This window comes from Oncorhynchus kisutch, linkage group LG28, assembly GCF_002021735.2.
Source record: "Oncorhynchus kisutch isolate 150728-3 linkage group LG28, Okis_V2, whole genome shotgun sequence".
In the NCBI taxonomy this organism is placed as follows: domain Eukaryota; kingdom Metazoa; phylum Chordata; class Actinopteri; order Salmoniformes; family Salmonidae; genus Oncorhynchus; species Oncorhynchus kisutch.
This window is the reverse complement of record NC_034201.2, coordinates 1,033,568-1,052,775: the sequence shown is the minus strand read 5'-3', so window position 1 is coordinate 1,052,775 and position 19,208 is coordinate 1,033,568. Positions and strand designations below refer to the sequence as shown.

Here is a 19,208-nt window from a genome sequence, read left to right as displayed (position 1 = left end):
GTTGGAGAATGCATTTTGTGCCAGGGTAGTTGGAGAATGCATTTAGGGTAGTTGGAGAATGCATTTAGGGTAGTTGGAGAATGCATTTAGGGTAGTTGGAGAATGCATTTTGTGCCAGGGTAGTTGGCGAATGCATTTTGTGCCAGGGTAGTTGGCGAATGCATTTTGTGCCAGGGTAGTTGGCGAATGCATTTTGTGCCAGGGTAGTTGGAGAATGCATTTAGGGTAGTTGGAGAATGCATTTAGGGTAGTTGGAGAATGCATTTAGTGCCAGAGTAGTTGGAGAATGCATTTTGTGCCAGGGTAGTTGGAGAATGCATTTAGTGCCAGAGTAGTTGGAGAATGCATTTTGTGCCAGGGTAGTTGGAGAATGCATTTAGTGGCCAGAGTAGTTGGAGAATGCATTTTGTGCCAGAGTAGTTGGAGAATGCATTTTGTGTCAGGGTAGTTGGAGAATGCATTTAGTGCTAGGGTAGTTGGAGAATGCATTTAGTGCCAGGGTAGTTGGAGAATGCATTTTGTGCCAGGGTAGTTGGAGAATGCATTTTGGGTAGTGGAGAATGCATTTTTGGGTAGTTGGAGAATGCATTTAGGGTAGTTGGAGAATGCATTTAGGGTAGTTGGAGAATGCATTTAGGGTAGTTGGAGAATGCATTTAGTTGGAGAATGCATTTTGTGCCAGGGTAGTGGAGAATGCATTTAGGGTAGTTGGAGAATGCATTTAGGGTAGTTGGAGAATGCATTTAGGGTAGTTGGAGAATGCATTTTGTGCCAGGGTAGTTGGCGAATGCATTTTGTGCCAGGGTAGTTGGCGAATGCATTTTGTGCCAGGGTAGTTGGCGAATGCATTTTGTGCCAGGGTAGTTGGAGAATGCATTTAGGGTAGTTGGAGAAATGCATTTAGGGTAGTTTGGAGAATGCATTTAGGGTAGTTGGAGAAATGCATTTAGTGCCAGAGTAGTTGGAGAATGCATTTTGTGCCAGGGTAGTTGGAGAATGCATTAGTGCCAGAGTAGTTGGAGAATGCATTTTGTGGCCAGGGTAGTTGGAGAATGCATTTAGTGCCAGAGTAGTTGGAGAATGCATTTTGTGCCAGAGTAGTTGGAGAATGCATTTTGTGTCAGGGTAGTTGGAGAATGCATTTAGTGCAGGGTAGTTGGAGAATGCATTTAGTGCCAGGGTAGTTGGAGAATGCATTTTGTGCCAGGGTAGTTGGAGAATGCATTTTGGGTAGTTGGAGAATGCATTTAGGGTAGTTGGAGAATGCATTTTGGGTAGTTGGAGAATGCATTTAGGGTAGTTGGAGAATGCATTTAGGGTAGTTGGAGAATGCATTTAGGGTAGTTGGAGAATGCATTTAGGGTAGTTGGAGAATGCATTTAGGGTAGTTGGAGAATGCATTTAGGGTAGTTGGAGAATGCATTTTGTGCCAGGGTAGTTGGAGAATGCATTTTGTGCCAGGGTAGTTGGAGAATGCATTTAGGGTAGTTGGAGAATGCATTTAGGGTAGTTGGAGAATGCATTTAGGGTAGTTGGAGAATGCATTTAGGGTAGTTGGAGAATGCATTTAGGGTAGTTGGAGAATGCATTTAGGGTAGTTGGAGAATGCATTTAGGGTAGTTGGAGAATGCATTTAGGGTAGTTGGAGAATGCATTTAGGGTAGTTGGAGAATGCATTTAGGGTAGTTGGAGAATGCATTTAGGGTAGTTGGAGAATGCATTTAGGGTAGTTGGAGAATGCATTTTGTGCCAGGGTAGTTGGAGAATGCATTTTGTGCCAGGGTAGTTGGATAATGCATTTTGTGCCAGAGTAGTTGGAGAATGCATTTTGTGCCAGGGTAGTTGGAGAATGCATTTTGCGCCAGAGTAGTTGGAGAATGCATTTTGTGCCAGGGTAGTTGGAGAATGCATTTTGTGCCAGGGTAGTTGGAGAATGCATTTTGTGCCAGGGTAGTTGGAGAATGCATTTTGTGCCAGGGTAGTTGGAGAAATGCATTTTGTGCCAGGGTAGTTGGAGAATGCATTTAGGGTAGTTGGAGAATGCATTTAGGGTAGTTGGAAAATGCATTTAGGGTAGTTGGAGAATGCATTTAGGGTAGTTGGAGAATGCATTTAGGGTAGTTGGAGAATGCATTTTGTGCCAGGGTAGTTGGAGAATGCATTTTGTGCCAGGGTAGTTGGAGAATGCATTTAGGGTAGTTGGAGAATGCATTTAGGGTAGTTGGAGAATGCATTTAGGGTAGTTGGAGATTGCATTTAGGGTAGTTGGAGATTGCATTTAGGGTAGTTGGAGAATGCATTAGGGTAGTTGGAGAATGCATTTTGTGCCAGGGTAGTTGGAGAATGCATTTTGTGCCAGGGTAGTTGGAGAATGCATTTTGTGCCAGGGTAGTTGGAGAATGCATTTAGGGTAGTTGGAGAATGCATTTAGGGTAGTTGGAGAATGCATTTAGGGTAGTTGGAGAATGCATTTTGTGCCAGGGTAGTTGGCGAATGCATTTTGTGCCAGGGTAGTTGGAGAATGCATTTAGGGTAGTTGGAGAATGCATTTAGGGTAGTTGGAGAATGCATTTAGGGTAGTTGGAGAATGCATTTAGGGTAGTTGGAGAATGCATTTTGTGCCAGGGTAGTTGGAGAATGCATTTAGTGCCAGAGTAGTTGGAGAATGCATTTAGTGCCAGAGTAGTTGGAGAATGCATTTTGTGCCAGAGTAGTTGGAGAATGCATTTTGTGCCAGGGTAGTTGGAGAATGCATTTAGTGCCAGGGTAGTTGGAGAATGCATTTAGTGCCAGGGTAGTTGGAGAATGCATTTTGTGCCAGGGTAGTTGGAGAATGCATTTTGTGCCAGGGTAGTTGGAGAATGCATTTTGTGCCAGGGTAGTTGGAGAATGCATTTTGTGCCAGGGTAGTTGGAGAATGCATTTTGGGTAGTTGGAGAATGCATTTTGGGTAGTTGGAGAATGCATTTTGGGTAGTTGGAGAATGCATTTTGGGTAGTTGGAGAATGCATTTTGGGTAGTTGGAGAATGCATTTAGGGTAGTTGGAGAATGCATTTTGTGCCAGGGTAGTTGGAGAATGCATTTAGGGTAGTTGGAGAATGCATTTTGGGTAGTTGGAGAATGCATTTTGTGCCAGGGTAGTTGGAGAATGCATTTAGGGTAGTTGGAGAATGCATTTAGGGTAGTTGTAGAATGCATTTTGGGTAGTTGGAGAATGCATTTTGTGCCAGGGTAGTTGGAGAATGCATTTAGGGTAGTTGGAGAATGCATTTTGTGCCAGGGTAGTTGGAGAATGCATTTAGGGTAGTTGGAGAATGCATTTAGGGTAGTTGGAGAATGCATTTAGGGTAGTTGGAGAATGCATTTTGTGCCAGGGTAGTTGGAGAATGCATTTTGTGCCAGGGTAGTTGGAGAATGCATTTTGTGCCAGGGTAGTTGGAGAATGCATTTAGGGTAGTTGGAAAATGCATTTTGTGCCAGGGTAGTTGCGTGGTCTTTTTTTCCCTCTGAATGTCGTTCTGTTTTTTTTCATTCCATCCTCACAGATCAGCATCTTTATGACCCACCTGTCCAACTACGGGAACGACCGTCTGGGTCTGTACACCTTTAGGAACCTGGTGAAGTTCCTCCAGACATGGACCAACCTGCGGCTGCAGACCCTGGCGCCTGTGCAGCTGGCCCAGCGCTACTTCCAGATCTTCCCCGAGGAGAGGGACCCCATCTGGCAGGTGTGTGTGTGTTTGTGTGAGAGGCCATGAGAGCTGTGGGGTCACTGGGTGTTTGGAACTCGGGACTATCATAAACCAGGCTGTCATTTAAGAGAAGGCTAGATCGAAGAGATGTTGCCTTCTGACTCCATTGCGTCATAACAGTGCAAATCTTATTTTGGTAGGTACAGCTTAGGAGATGCTGGCTCTTTGAACTGTGGTCTTGTGGTGCTCCTGCTTCCACAGTACCACTCTCTGACACCGTTTCCCATCAACGCAGAGAGAAGACAGGTTTCCTTCCCGAAGAGGTCCAAGTGCCATCTTGGCAGTTGCTCACACTGACTGTAAATATTGAGTTCTCACAAAGTGGAGAGGTTAATGTGTACCGGCCGGCTCCCTTTGAAGTTTGGAGCAAACTTGTGCCTGCCTGGGTCCATAGGCTTCTTCATCACAGCACCGTGTTAAGTGTCCTGGGATTAATGTGATATCCTGGTCACCTCATTACCCATCAGGCAGATGTCAGTGGGGACTGAAGGGAAGGAGGCAGGTAGATTGAAGGCAGTTGGCGTCCGCTTGACATGCAGATTGACCCCGAGGCACATGAAGATGCTCGCCTCGCAGGGCGGCTCTGAACTATTTTCCACACAGATCCACTGAAGGCTACTTACCGCTCAGGAAGACCAATGAAAAGGCAGCCTGCCTGATACTGACTACGGGTTCTCTCCCAAGTCCTTTCTTGGACACGCGTAATTGATCAAGGGGTGAATCAGTAACCAAAGGTTTGAGTCCGCTCCCTCAAACCTCTGTTGGACTAGACTGGTTGGGTTCATTTGAGCGGAATTAAAAGCTACATGTCCTCTGATAGGCATCGTTGGTCCCACAGGGTGGATACGGTTGCCTGTAACCATTGTGCCGCATGTTTGTACACCCCCTCACTGCTTTCTTGGTTGGCTTTAATCACCTGGCTAGGTCAGTGGTGGACTTTAATTACAAACAGACTGCCGCTAGATATGATACTGGAGCCTGAAGAGAGAGAGAGAGAGGGAGAGTGTGTGTGTGTGTGTGTGTGTGTGTGTGAAAGTCACATCCATGGCAACTTATCCTGAGGCACCTTACCGTTTACTGAACTGAACTTCCAGGTGAACTAACTCTGTCACTACAGGACCCCTGTGAGGACAAAAGGCACAAAGACATTTGGTCCAAAGAGAAGACGTGCGACCGATTCCCGAAGTTGCTCATCATTGGACCACAGAAGACAGGTGAGCAGTAAACAACGGATATTGTTTTTGTACAATATGATATCTCATGAGGCACTGCATCGCAGTGCTTGAGGCGTCACTACGGACACTACAGGTTCGATCCCGGGTTGTGTTACAACCGGCCGTGACCGGCGAGTCCCATAGAGCGGCACAAAATTGACCCACCGTCGTCCAGGTTATAGGATGGTTTGTCTGGGGGGGGGCTTTACTTGGCTCTTCGCGCTCTTGCGTCTCTTTGTGGCGGGCCGGGCGCCTGCAGGCTGACTTCGATTGTCAGTTGAACTGCGTTTCCTCAGACACGTTGGTGCGGCTGGCTTCCAGGTTAAGCTGGCGGGTGTTAAGAAGCACAGTTTGGCGGCTCATGGATATATGATTTGAAGGCGGAAGTTTACATGCACTTAGGTTTTTCAACCACTCCACAAATGTCTTGTTAACAAAATATAGTTTTGGCAAGTCAGTTAGGACATCTACTTTGTGCATGACACAAGTAATTTTATGAACAATTGTTTACAGACAGATTATTTCACTTATAATTCACGGTATCACAATTCCCGTGGGTCAGAAGTTTACATACACTAAGTTGAATGCCTTTAAACAGCTAGGAAAATTCCAGAAAATTATGTGATGGCTTTATAAGCTTCTGATAGGCTAATTGACATCATTTGAGTCAATTGGAGGTGTACCTGTGGATGTATTTCAAGGCATACCTTCAAACTCAGTGCCTCTTTGCTTGACATCATGGGAAAATTAAAAGAAATCAGCCAAGACCTCAGAAAAACTGCAAGTCTGGTTCATCCTTGGGAGCTATTTCCAAACACCTGAAGGTACTATATCTATATCCACAGTAAAAACGAGTCCTATATCGACATAATCTGAAAGGCTGCTCAGCTACGGTTTGCAAACTACGGTTTGCAACTGCACATGGGGACAAAGCTTGTCCTTTTTGGAGAAATGTTCTCTGGTCTGATGAAACACAAATAGAACTGTTTGGCCATAATGACCATTGTTGTGTTTGCAGGAAGAAAAAAAAGGGGTGGGGGGGGGGGCTTGCAACCTGAAGAACACCCATCCCAACCGTGAAGCACGGGGTGGCAGCATCATGTTGTGGGGGTGCTTTGCTGCAGGAGGGACTAGTGCACTTCACAAAATAGATGGCTCAATGAGGAAGGGAAATTATGTGGATATATTGAAGCAACATCTCAAAACATCAGTCAGGAAGTTAACCTCTTGCGACGAGCAATCCCGGATCCGGGATCGTAATCATAGCCTCAAACGCATTAGCATAACGCAGCGGACATAAATACCCCTATAAACGTTTCCTATTCATGAAAATCTCAAATGAAATGAAATAAATATATTCAAACACAAGCTTAGCCTTTTGTTAACAACACTGTCATCTCAGATTTAAAAAAATATGCGTTACAGCCAACGCTAGACAAGCATTTGTAATTTATCATGGCATAATGCTATGCTAGCTCTGCTGGTAGCAGGCAACATTTTCACGAAAATAAGAAAAGCAACCAAATTAAATCATTTTTACTCTCAGACCCAACAGCCTAATCTGTTTTTATTGAAAAGATTAACATTGTCATTTTACAGCAGTCTCAGGAGGGCTATCGCTTCCTTAGGACATCTTTAAGAAGTTTAATTAGGCTACGCACTAAACCTGAAATTCCCATTTAGTGGGAAGCAGTCAAGGTTACAATAAAACCCAATGGCTGACTGCTTGACTGCCTCTGTGGTGATCCTATAAATTAAATAAAGTGTGTGACACTCTGTAAATGACTGCCCAGATGCCAATTATCCATCCCTTCTCTCCTTGCTGTCAATAAACAGAGGTTCAAGGCTGTTCCATGCCAGGTAGAGAAGCGCTTGTCCTTCTGGTGCAGTGGATCTAGTACAGTTAGCCATACCCTAGTGGTGTGTAGAGTAGACTATCTGAGACACAGTACATTATCTATAACCCCCAGCTGCACCTGGAACGAGCTCAGGTCATGTCTCTGGATGTACAGGTAACTGCCAAAATAAAGGAAACACTTGAGTAAATGGGGGATACAAAGTATATTGAAAGCAGGTGATTCCACACAGGTGTGGTTCCTGAGTTAATTAAGCAACTAACATCCAATCATGCTTAAGGTCATGTATAAACATGCCCAGTTGCACATTATTGCGGCTACCATGACTAGAATAGAATAGATCTTTGCAGTTTTGGAAACGTCAGTGTTTTCTTTCCAAAGCTGTCAATTATATGCATAGTCGAGCATCTTTTCGTGACAAAATATCTTGTTTAAAACGGGAACGTTTTTCATCCAAAAATTAAAATAGCCCCCCCTAACACCAAGAGGTTTTAAAGCTTGGTCGTAAATGGTTCTTCCAAATTGTCCAGATGTACAATGAACCCAATCATACTTCCAAAGTTGTGGCAAAATGGCTTATATTTGTTGGCAGAACTGAAAAAGCGTGCTCGAGCAAGGAGGCCTACAAACCTGACTCAGTTACACCAGCTCTGTCAGGAGGAATGGGCCAAAATTCACTCAACTTATTGTGGGAAGCTTGTGGAAGGCTGCCCATAACGTTTGACCCAAGTTAAACCATTTAAATGCAATGTTACCAAATACTAATTGAGTGTATGTAAACATCTGACCCACTGGGAATGTGATGAAAGAAATAAAAGCTGAAAGAAATCATTTCCTCTACTCTTATGCTGACATTTCACATTCTTAAAATATAGTGATGATCTTAACTGACCTAAGGCAGGGAATTTTTACTAGGATGAAATGTCAGGAATGGTGAAAAACTGAGTTTACATGTATTTGGCTAAAGTGTAAACTTCTGACTTTGTGTGTGTGTGTGTGTGTGTGTGTGTGTGTGTGTGTGTATGCGCGTGTGTGTGTGTGTGTGTGTGTGTGTATTATTTATTTTTGTATATATTTGTTTATATATGTATGTTTATGTATATACACATACTACCAATCAAACGTTTAGACACACCTACTCATTCAAGGTTTAAAAAAATATTTTTACAATTTACTTCATTGTAGAGTAATAGTGGAGATATCAAAACTATGAAATAGCACATATGGAATCATGTAGTAACCAAAAAAGTGTTAAACAAATCCAAAGATATTTGAGATTCTTCAATGTAGCCACGCTTTCCATTGATGAAAGCTTTGCACACTCTAGGCATTCTCTCAACCAGCTTCATGAGGTGAGGTAGTCACCTGGAATGCATTTCAATTCAAATGTGTGCCTTGTTAAAAGGTCATTTTGTTTCATTTCTTTCCTTATAATGCGTTTGAGCCAATCAGTTGTGTTGTGACAAGGTAGGGGTGGTATACAGAAGATGGCCCTATTTGGTAAAAGACCAAGTCCATATTATGGCATGAACAGCTCAAATAAGCAAAGTGAAATGACAGTCCATCATTACTGGAAGACATTAAGGTCAGTCAATGTGGAAAACTTCAAGAACTTTGAAAGTTTCTTCAAGTGCAGTCGCAAAAACCATTATGTGCTATGATGAAACTGGCTCTCATGAGTACTAAAACAGAAAAGGGAGACCCAGAGTACTTCTGCTGCAGAGGACAAGTCCATAAGAGTTACCAGCCTCAGCAATAGCAGCCCAAATAAATTCTTCAGAGTTCAAGTAACAGACACATCTCAACATCAACTGTTCAGAGGAGACTGTTTGAATCATGCCTTCACCTTCTTTGGTCTGGAGTCCAAATTTGATATTTTTAGTTCCAACCGTCGTGTCTTTGTGAGACGCAGAGTAGTTGAACGGATGATCTCAGCTGGTGTGATTCCCACCGTGAAGCATGGAGTGGAAGGTGCTACGGTGTGGGGGTGCTTTGCTGGTGACACTGTCAGTGATTTATTTGGATTTCAAGGCACACTTAACCAGCATGGCTACCACAGCATTCTGCAGCGATACGCCATCCCATCTGGTTTGCCCAGGGCTGGGGTGTTTTTGTTACCAGCCACCAGCATGGCATTGTTTGTTAATTAGAAACAGCTGCAAAGTTATTCCAAAGTTATTGGCCACCTCCACTTTTTTTATACCATTTAAAAATGATCCAAATCCATTGGAGAAAGAAAATAAATGTTTACTTATTTTTTAGCTAGTCTGTGTTATAAATATATATCTGGTCGTTTTATAAATTGTTTAATTGCGTGATAGGATGGCATTTTGCAAAACCCGCTTGCCCCGTCCCCCCAAGAAGAATGGATTTGACCAGTAAAAGTCACTACATGCTCCAGATAAGGTTAGCAATATGGCTGGCTAGCTTTCTAGATAAGGTAATCATGCTAGCTAGCTACACTGACAGCTGTCAGTGCCCTATTTGTGGATGTTTGTCAACGCCACGTTGAAATTCCATCTCCCAATTTGTGAATATGTATAAGAAGCCTTCATCATCCCCCAGAGGTAGAGCGGAAATGCACATTTAGGTTCCATGACAGGAAATTACATTGAAATAGTGGCAGCAATTTCCTCTGGGGTAGTCTTTTAACATTCAGGTAACTTTCAAAATAAATTAAACACCAACATAGTGTCTTAATAGGGCGTTGGGCCACCACGAGCCGCCTGAACAACTTCAATGCACCGTGGCATAGATTCTACAAGTGTCTGGAACTCTATTGGAGGGATGCGACACCATTCTTCCGCGAGAAATTCCATCACTTGGTGTTTAGTTGATGGTGGTGGAAAACACCGTCTCAGGCGCCGCTCCAGAATCTTCCATAATTGTTCAATTAGGTTAAGATCTGGTGACTGAGAAACAAACACTTAAACCCCCTATACTCCTTTGAGACCCCTCTTTCAAAGTCACTGAGATCTTCTATTCTAGCCATGGTAGCCAAAATAATGGGCAACTGGGCATTTTATACATGATTGGATGTTAATTAAGCAACTAACTCAGGAACCACACCTGCGTGGAATCACCTGCTTTCAATATACTTTGTATCCCCCATTTACTCAAGTGTTTCCTTTATTTTGGCAGTTACCTGTACATCCAGAGACATGACCTGAGCTCGTTCCAGGTGCAGCTGGGGGTTATAGATAATGTACTGTGTCTCAGATAGTCTACTCTACACACCACTAGGGTATGGCTAACTGTACTAGATCCACTGCACCAGAAGGACAAGCGCTTCTCTACCTGGCATGGAACAGCCTTGAACCTCTGTTTATTGACAGCAAGGAGAGAAGGGATGGATAATTGGCATCTGGGCAGTCATTTACAGAGTGTCACACACTTTATTTAATTTATAGGTTCACCACAGAGGCAGTCAAGCAGTCAGTCATTGGGTTTTATTGTAACCTTGACTGCTTCCCACTAAATGGAAATTTCAGGTTTAGTGCGTAGCCTAATTAAACTTCTTAAAGATGTCCTAAGGGAGCGATAGCCCTCCTGAGACTGCTGTAAAATGACAATGTTAATCTTTTCAATAAAAACGGATTAGGGGGCTGGGTCTGAGAGTAAATTTACACATTTCACCATTGTAATTACCAAACTGCACCAGCATTCACTATAGTCTCATCAGCCATCTTGTCTGTCAACTTTACATCCACCACTCCTCTTTACCTGGCACTTTATCTCTTACTTAGTTGAGTGTTTTGGGCTCTCAGCCTCTAGGTAGACCTGTTGCTATTTAAAGCTATAGCACATTTCAGATGGGTAGTAAATAGCCCCTTGTAAGAACCAGAAATATATCAAAATTTTTTGCATTTACCAGGGGTGGAAAAAGTGCAGAATTGTCACACTTGAGTAAAAGTAAAGATACCTTAATAGAAAATGACTCAAGTAAAAGTGAAAGTCACCCAGTAAAATATTACTTGAGTAAGACTAAAATGATTTGGTTTTAAATTTAAAAAAATAAAAAATTACATTGACGGACAGCGAGGGGCACACTCCAACACTCAGACATAATTTACAAACTAAGCATTTGTTTTTAGTGAGTCCGTCAGATCAGAGGCAGTAGGGATGACCAGGGATGTTCTCTTTGATAAGTGCATAAATTGGACCATTTTCCTGTTAAAGTGTAACGAGTACTTTTGGGTGTCAAGGCAAATGTATGGAGTAAAAAGTACATTATTGTCTTTAGGAATGTAGTGAAGTAAAAGTTGTCAAATATAAAAAGTAAATTACAGATACCCTCAAATGTCTTAAATAGTCCTTTAAAGTAGTTTTACTTAAATACTTTACACCCCTGGCATTTACAATTCCTTCAGAAATATTCACCCCCTTGATTTTTTCCCCCACATTTTCTTGAGTTACAGCCTGAATTGAACTTGTATTAAATGGAGATGTTGTGTCACTGATCTAGGCACAATACCCCAAAATGACATCACAATACCCCATAATGACATCACAATACCCCATAATGACATCACAATACCCCATAATGACGTCAAAGTGGAATAATGTTTGTAGAACTTTTTGGAAATCAATCAAAAATAAATCATCTAAAATCTCTTGAATCGGTAAGTATTCAACCCCTTCATAAGTTCAGGAGTAAAAATGTGCTCAACAAATCACACAAGTTGTATTGACCCTGTGTTCAATAATAAGGTTAACCTGCTTTTTAAATGACTAGCTAATCTCTACCCCACATATACAATTATCTGTAAGGTCCCTCAATTGAGTAGTGAGATTCAACCACAAAGACCAAGGAGGTTTTTCAATGCCTCGTAAAGAAATGCACCAATTGGTAGATGGGTATAAAAAAAATAGACAATATCCCTTTGAGCATGGTTATTAATTAGGCTTTGGATGGTGTATCAATACACCCAGTCACTACTACTAACTCTGTTGCCAAAGAGGAAGGAAACCACTCAGGGTTTCCAGTCAATTACAGAGTTTAATGGCTGTGATGGGAGAAAACGGAGGATGGATCAACAACATTGTAGTGAAGCCACAATACTAAGTTAACTGACAAGAGTAAAAAGAGGGAAGCCTGTACAGAATAAAATATTCCAAAACATGCATCCTGTTTGCAACAAGGCACTAAAGTAAAAAATGTGTCATAACTTTTTGTCCTGAATACAAAGGGTTATTTTTGGGAAAATCCCTCCCCCAAAAAACACATCAGAGTACCACTCATGTTTTCAAGAATGTTGGTGGCTGCATCATTTTGTGAGGTATGCTTGTTATCGGGCAAAGACTAGGCAAAATCTGAGAGGAAAACGTGGTTCAGTCTGCTTTCTAACAGACACGGGGAGATGAAATCACCTTTCAGCAGGACAATAACCTAAAACACAAGGCCAAATATACACTGGAGTTTCTTACCAAGACGACATTGAATACTAATCACGACATTGAATACTAATCACGACAAGATATATTAGTGTTTAATACATGTAAGCATTGTTCTTTCTCCTTGACATTATAGAGTATTTTGTGTAGATCGCTCACCAAAAAATGATCATTAAATATATTTTATCCCACATTGTAACACAACAACATTTTCAAAAACTGAAGTGGTGCGAATACTTTCTGAAGGCACTATGTCTAATATCTAACATATATTTACATTGCCTAATAGTATCTATATTGGATATTTGTATCAGCAATACTCATGAAAACTGCTGGTCTTTGTGCAGGCACCACAGCCCTGTATCTGTTTCTAGGGATGCATCCTGATTTGACCAGTAACTACCCCAGCAAGGAGACCTTTGAGGAGATCCAATTCTTCAACGGCCACAACTACCACAGAGGCATCGACTGGTACGTGACTTCCCTTGTTCTACTTCATCATTTTCATCGCCGCCACTACGGCACTAATTCCTCTTCTCCAAGACATTTCCAACATTCCTGGTTGTGTTTTGGGGGCAGCATGTTAGAATGGAAAGAGAAATGGCTAATGTTAACCCGCCATGCTTTTCATACTGTATTAAACCAACTGTTTTGAGACATGTTCCAGTTAGTATTTTGGGCTTTAGAGGAATGTTTCATCCTTCGAAGGGAGAGGCTTTGGTTCATCTGAGCTCAATCATTGATTAACAGAAAGCAGACCATTGTATTAATGTGTGGTGGGCTCGGTTGTGGAAAATTGGTCTCTTTCTGCGACTGGTTTTTGCCGGTTCAGTCATATGTTTTATCCAGAACATTTAATCATTTTCATAGTTATTGATGACAAATAAAACTAGGATGTTGCTATTTGTTATATGGACAAGAATGATGTTGTTTATCTTGAATCATTCTGATCCTTTTTGTCAAGCAATTGTTGTTGTTGTACTTTAAATGGTGATAATGAATTGTCTTTTGGTGACTCATGATTCATGTAATCTGGTTCAAACTGCTCTGTCTGTTTGTCCTCGCTGGAACAGGTACATGGAGTACTTTCCCCTACCCTCCAACACCAGCTCAGACTACTACTTTGAGAAGAGCGCCAACTACTTTGACTCGGAGGTGGCTGCACGCCGGGCTGCCGCCCTCCTGCCCAAGGCCAAAATCATCACCATCCTCATCAACCCTGCAGACAGGGCCTACTCATGGTACCAGGTGAGCCTCCCTCCCAGAGAAAAAAAACACTTCCCATCGTTCCATTTCCAACACCAGACTCTATTATAGGGATAGCAATTGGGTGAAATGCTGTGGGTGGCTTGAGGGTAGCTTTACTCCTTTTCCAGGTCAGCCGCATTGCTGATTTCCCTTGAGCTTGCAAATAAAGTATCTAATATCCTGGTATAGAAATAGGTGATGTACCGGTTTGTAGGAGTGTGAAATGAGTTGGAATGCCCTCTGCAAGGACACAGCACTCTGGAGGAATCTGGCAAGGTGGGCTGACTGTGACGTCATATCTGTCTGTTCTGCCCCAGCACCAACGTGCCCATGGTGACTCAGTCGCCCTGAAGTATACTTTCCATGACGTCATCACTGCTGGCCGCAATGCCCCCATCAAGCTGCGGGTGCTCCAGAACCGCTGTCTGGTACCGGGCTGGTACGCCACCCATCTGGGCCGCTGGCTAAACCACTACCACCTCAGCCAGGTATGTTTGGTCATCTGGGTCCCAGGTGTGCATGCTTATACTTATGTGTGTTTTACAGTGATTGTGCATAAGCATGTGCTTAAATGGAAACCAACGTTTATTCAGTCTGTATATACTATGTGAACGTGGTTAGTACAGTGTGCAGTGCGTTTGTGCGTGTGTGTTGTCGGTGTTGAATTTAAGACCGCTCACCTAGTCTATCTGACCTACTGTGCTGTTGTGACTGGTTCTTCAGATTCTGGTTCTGGATGGTCAGGTGCTGAGAACGGAGCCTTTTGCTTTGATGGACAAGATCCAGAAGTTCCTTGGGCTGACGAACACACTGAACTACCACAAGATCCTAGCGTGAGTGTCTTATTTGGGCTTCGAAACCACTGTAGACCCACTTGCTGGAGCCAACACATGGCAAATGAAGGCTTTTGTTTCCCTAACCGTTGTGGAATATAACATTATGCTTATTAATGCATTGAGCTGGCCAACACCCGTGTGGTTGTGCAGGAGCCTATCTTTCCTGTTTAGAGCAGAGGTGCTTGCTTTGTAAACAGCTTTGATGTGATTTTTCAGAATGTTCCCTTCTGGAGGGATTACCATCGCTTTGACATGTCTCTGCCAACCTATTCCCTTTCTTCTGCCTCCCCCTGGTCTCCAGCTCCCCCCCCCCCCATATCTCTGTTTCTGCCTCTGATGCTTGACCACATAATCACTCAGCCATCCTTGTAAACAGCCACATCTGTCAGCCACATCCTCTGTAGACAATGGATATGCTTTGTCCCGCATCTCTTCTCTAAACACCAAGAGCCGCAAACCATCTGTTCAGGATTGTTTGATTAGGTTGGGAATTTATTTTCATCATTTTTGACTGGCCCTCCTCTGTTTTATGGTTCTGTGTTCCTCTGTTCTAGGTTTGATCCCAAAAAAGGGTTCTGGTGCCAGTTGTTAGATGGGGGGAAGACCAAATGCTTGGGCAAGAGTAAAGGACGGCGATACCCCGAGATGGACACAGATGTAAGTTACGAACCTTTCCCTCAAGATAAGTGGATTAAATTATTCCACACTTATTTCACTTTTGTCACCTTGAAAAGCAAGTATTTTTAGATGTTATAGAAGAAAAAAATATGTATTTCCTACAGTCTGCTTTATCATTGCATGTCTGTGACAGACTCCTTTCAGGCTGGGTTTGGAAAGCCACCAGATCGGGCAGAGTGTCTAATGAGCAGACATAGAGTGGAGTTGTGAGGGGGGGCAGGGTGGGCAGTGGGCACAGCTCAGGTCCTTGAAGTTACCTTGACTGTTTTGGCACAGACACCTCGGAGGTAATTAGCTGGGTAATGGCGGGTGATTTTTCTCTCTCTGCTGCAGTCAGAATGGCAGGGCCCATGAGACTCACACAGAGCTGCAGTGCCCGCTGACTGAGTTGCTCAGTATCTGGGCAAAAAATCTCTGCACACTAAGTTAACTACAGATCATAGACAATGTAATGTGGTATTGTTCCCTGTGCATAAAAGTTAGATTTTCATGATAACATTTTAATATTTTTATATAATTTGAACAACACCTAAATGGGCAATTACTGTATCCAGGGTGGGAACTATAAATTATGTATTGGTCTATTCAAAATGTTCTTGTAACTATATGACCCTATATTTGACTCTCTCTCTCTCTCTCTCTGTCTCTCTGTCTCTCTCTCTCTCTCTCTCTCTCGTCCTGTGGCAGTCTCGCACCTTCCTTAGGGAGCATTACAGGGACCACAACATAGAGCTGTCCAGGCTGCTCTATAAGATGGGCCAGCCTCTGCCCAGCTGGCTCAGGGAGGAGCTAATCCACACCAGGTAGCCTCAGCATGGCCAGGGACACAAGGACAGAGACGCCACCCCAGCCTGCTCACACATAGGGGGTGCACTCTCCCCTCCGCTCCAGCCAGCCAGCGCCACGCAGGGTGACCAGGAGCTGAGGAAGCGGGAGAGACACAGCAGGCCCTCCATGCCCACTCAACCCAGTGGCCCCCAACGACCCCAGTTTGGGGTGTGGGCCTCCAGAAGGGAAAGAGGCAGGGGTGAAGGAGAGACATGAACTGTGTTTAGGATTGCTCTATTTCTTTCTCCGAAAGAATGACAAAGTGCCCGTCTTGACCATGGGCACATGCACACAGCAACGCTGGGGCAAAGCGAGAGGAGGGAGGGATCAAAGAGATGTATCATTTCCTCAAGGAGAACCAATGTTATTATTCGGTCTCACACAGACAGGCAGACACACTCACTCTCTGTGTGCTCTGCAGAGGGCGGAGAAAGACTTTGTTTCTCTGTGCCAGTAAAGGAAAAATACACTAGCCAATAATGGATCTTCAAGTGCCGGAGTGGATTGTTAATTTGAAAGTATTTCTGAATTTATATTTGAATCATTAACACTCATATACTGCAGGATGTCTGTATTTCTTCCCGAGCTGTTATGGTTGCACAATGCATCTTTCGAGCATTGTGTGTTCCTTTCAACTGTCCCATGTTTTTAATCTGTGTTCATCTGAAAACATAACTGGAGTCCACGATATTGCTCCCACAGACCACACTGATACTTGACCTTTATCAAGTCAAATCACCTTTGGGTCTCTAAGACCTTCAATTGAATGAATCCACAGTACAGTGGGATTAAAAAAGTGAAAACGGTAATATTTCCAAATGAGACCAGCTTGCTTTGTTTTGGTCAGTGAAACGTTGTCCTTGGTCGGAACTGCCTTAATAATGAAATATTGAAAACCCATTCCTAAATACAGCTGGACCCTACCATGTCTGTAGAGTACACTACAAACTGAACGTAAATGTGACATGAAAAATGTAGCTGCGTGTTTTTTAAGGCCTTAAAGTGGATATTTCACTCCAAGGAGACGGGCATCCTCGTCGCCATCCAACTTGTTACTGTACCAAGCACGTCTCTTGATTTTCCGCTAATCGAGCAGGATGTTGATTCCATGGTCTTTCCCAACTCAACTGACTCGAGCTCAATCACTTCCCTATTCATTCTGTCATTTGATTTGTTACTCCTTTTGTGCCTGTACAATAGGTGAGTGCAGAATAGAAGGATATCTTTTGATCGGCTCCAATGGGGGAAGGATACTGGTACCCCTAGCCCTTGTCTCCTAGTTTCCAGATACAGACAACACGGTCTTCCCTTCCACTTGGAATGGCTTTGCCACATGTTGTGGTCAAACCAACACACCCGGGGAGCGTAGGTCACAGCAACATATCTCTAGCTCTGCAGCGGTTGATGTAGTATGCCCTTTGAACCCAAGCCCACTGGATCAGTTGGTCGTGTAAATGGCGGCCTGTAAGAAGTGGTCCTTATCCTTCCTTGTTGGATGGCTCTTAAAGGTTCACACTGTCCCACGTCATCCTCGGACGTTGTTCATCAACGCATCTTATAGTCCTAGTCATAGTGTCCAATCAGGTGTGTTCTGCAAAGACTTTGGGAAAATTAAGAGGTGAAATTGGATTTGAAGCTGCAAATTCAAGACTGTTAATCCCACCCTCTGGAGGAGCTGGGGTGTTCTATACAGGAGACATTGAGAGCCTTTTCTTTTCTCAGTTTATTAGTCAAGGTTATAGGAATGTAAACTCACTTCATTTTATCTCCTGTCAGTTGCAATGGATGCATATACGAATAATATGAACATAATCTGGGAGGTTAATGTTTCTTTGTTGTATTCCAATCCGGTATGTACAAATACATGATCTACTCTGAATCCATGCTCTCCTAGAAGCACAGTATTTACTTCTCAACACGGTGTAAGAAGAAGGTTTTGGGACAACTTTCCTGTTAAAGAGAACCGTCCTTGTTTGTGTGAGGGATTTTGCAGTGCTCCAGAATTCGAGGGTCCATTTAGCATTTTGTATAACTTGGGCCCTTGTAAAGAAGTGTGGTCTTATGGGTCCATTCTAGATTAATTGTATTTAAAGTACCAAATCATGCACCTTGTGTGGTGACACACCACGCATGCACAAATGCTGCTCTCATTTCAATTTGTTCAAGGAGCTGTAATATAGTCACAAATCCTTTGTTTTGTCATTTCCTTTTTACTTTTGAGCTGTTTTACAATGCAATATAAAGTACAATTGTTCTGGTTCAGAGTATCAGGGAGGGTGTTGTGTTGTTTGAGCCTAGAAACTACGGTCAGGAGATGGGCCGAGCGAGTTCCCATGTCTGGGCAGTTCCTTCTTTACCCCACTCACTCAGCAGGAGTCCCAGTGAATTTCACTCTGTATGATAATGTTGGACATTGAGTAGTGATCATTAACTATAAGGAAATGATAATCATCTGGACTGTACAATCAACCAATTGTTGTTCATATTTTTTATTGTTTGTAGCTAATATTTTTAATTTACAAATAAAGAAACCACTGTCTTTTAAACTTTTGTCATGCATTTTTATTTTACATGTAGTTGATGACGATCTCTTGGAATATGTAATGTGATAAGAGCAGGACAGGGACCCAACCTGAAAACTGTGTAAACCAATGGCACATAAACGAGGTTTCATCCAACTGGCGACAGATTTTCATGCGAATATTCAAAAAAATCACCAAGAAAATATCCGCATTTTCGCTCCAAACGGATTTGTTGCGGATAAAACTCAGTGCGTGATGACAGTGCAGAAATGTATTTTTTTTCCCCCTTAAATGTCATGTACCGAATAATAAAAGTGCAATGTGTTTCCGTCGCATTTTCAATTCTACGGAGTTATGCATTAAATAGCAAATACAGATACTCTGGACCTGGCATTTTAACTCTAGCCAACGGCACGCAGATACAGTCCGGGTAGGCTTGTTTATGGATAAGAGCGAGAATAGTTTTATTTGTCAAACGGCAGGCAAGCATCAATCATGTCACCAGAATGAGACCCTCGATATATTTGGGAAAGGAGCATCAAGATCATCGTGCACTTTCACCACCCTGTGAAGTTCATAACTTCATCTGTAGCCTAATCAACTGCATTGGTGTCTGTCCTGAGTCGTATTGGGAGGACCACACACCATATCATCGCGTTGACTCCAAGTTTACTTCGATCTGATGGTTATTATATAATATTTGCGCAGAAGGGCGTTTCCACCACAATTTCTGTCAATTAATTTTCCCGACGCAAAAAGATCCCATGTCAAACAAATTATCTGTCGGCATTTATAAAAATTGTACCGAAACTACCTGTTTCTATCACAGCTGTCGTGATTTTTTCAAAATAAGATGACTTTACTTTCATAACTGGATGG

General features: G+C 42.8%; 1 protein-coding gene across 1 annotated transcript in view; it reads left to right on the top strand.

The window, feature by feature from the left end:
* Positions 1–18,353, top strand: part of LOC116358162 (bifunctional heparan sulfate N-deacetylase/N-sulfotransferase 1-like) — a 19,312-nt gene extending 959 nt beyond the window's left edge. The window contains exons 2-9 of the mRNA XM_031808539.1: positions 3,487–3,729; positions 4,871–4,967; positions 12,565–12,688; positions 13,291–13,465; positions 13,783–13,953; positions 14,189–14,298; positions 14,856–14,958; positions 15,667–18,353. Of these exons, the coding sequence (XP_031664399.1) occupies positions 3,487–3,729; positions 4,871–4,967; positions 12,565–12,688; positions 13,291–13,465; positions 13,783–13,953; positions 14,189–14,298; positions 14,856–14,958; positions 15,667–15,786 (1,143 nt within the window). The 3' untranslated portion in view covers positions 15,787–18,353. The remainder of the gene's footprint in view (positions 1–3,486; positions 3,730–4,870; positions 4,968–12,564; positions 12,689–13,290; positions 13,466–13,782; positions 13,954–14,188; positions 14,299–14,855; positions 14,959–15,666) is intronic.
* Positions 18,354–19,208: the final 855 nt, after the last annotated feature.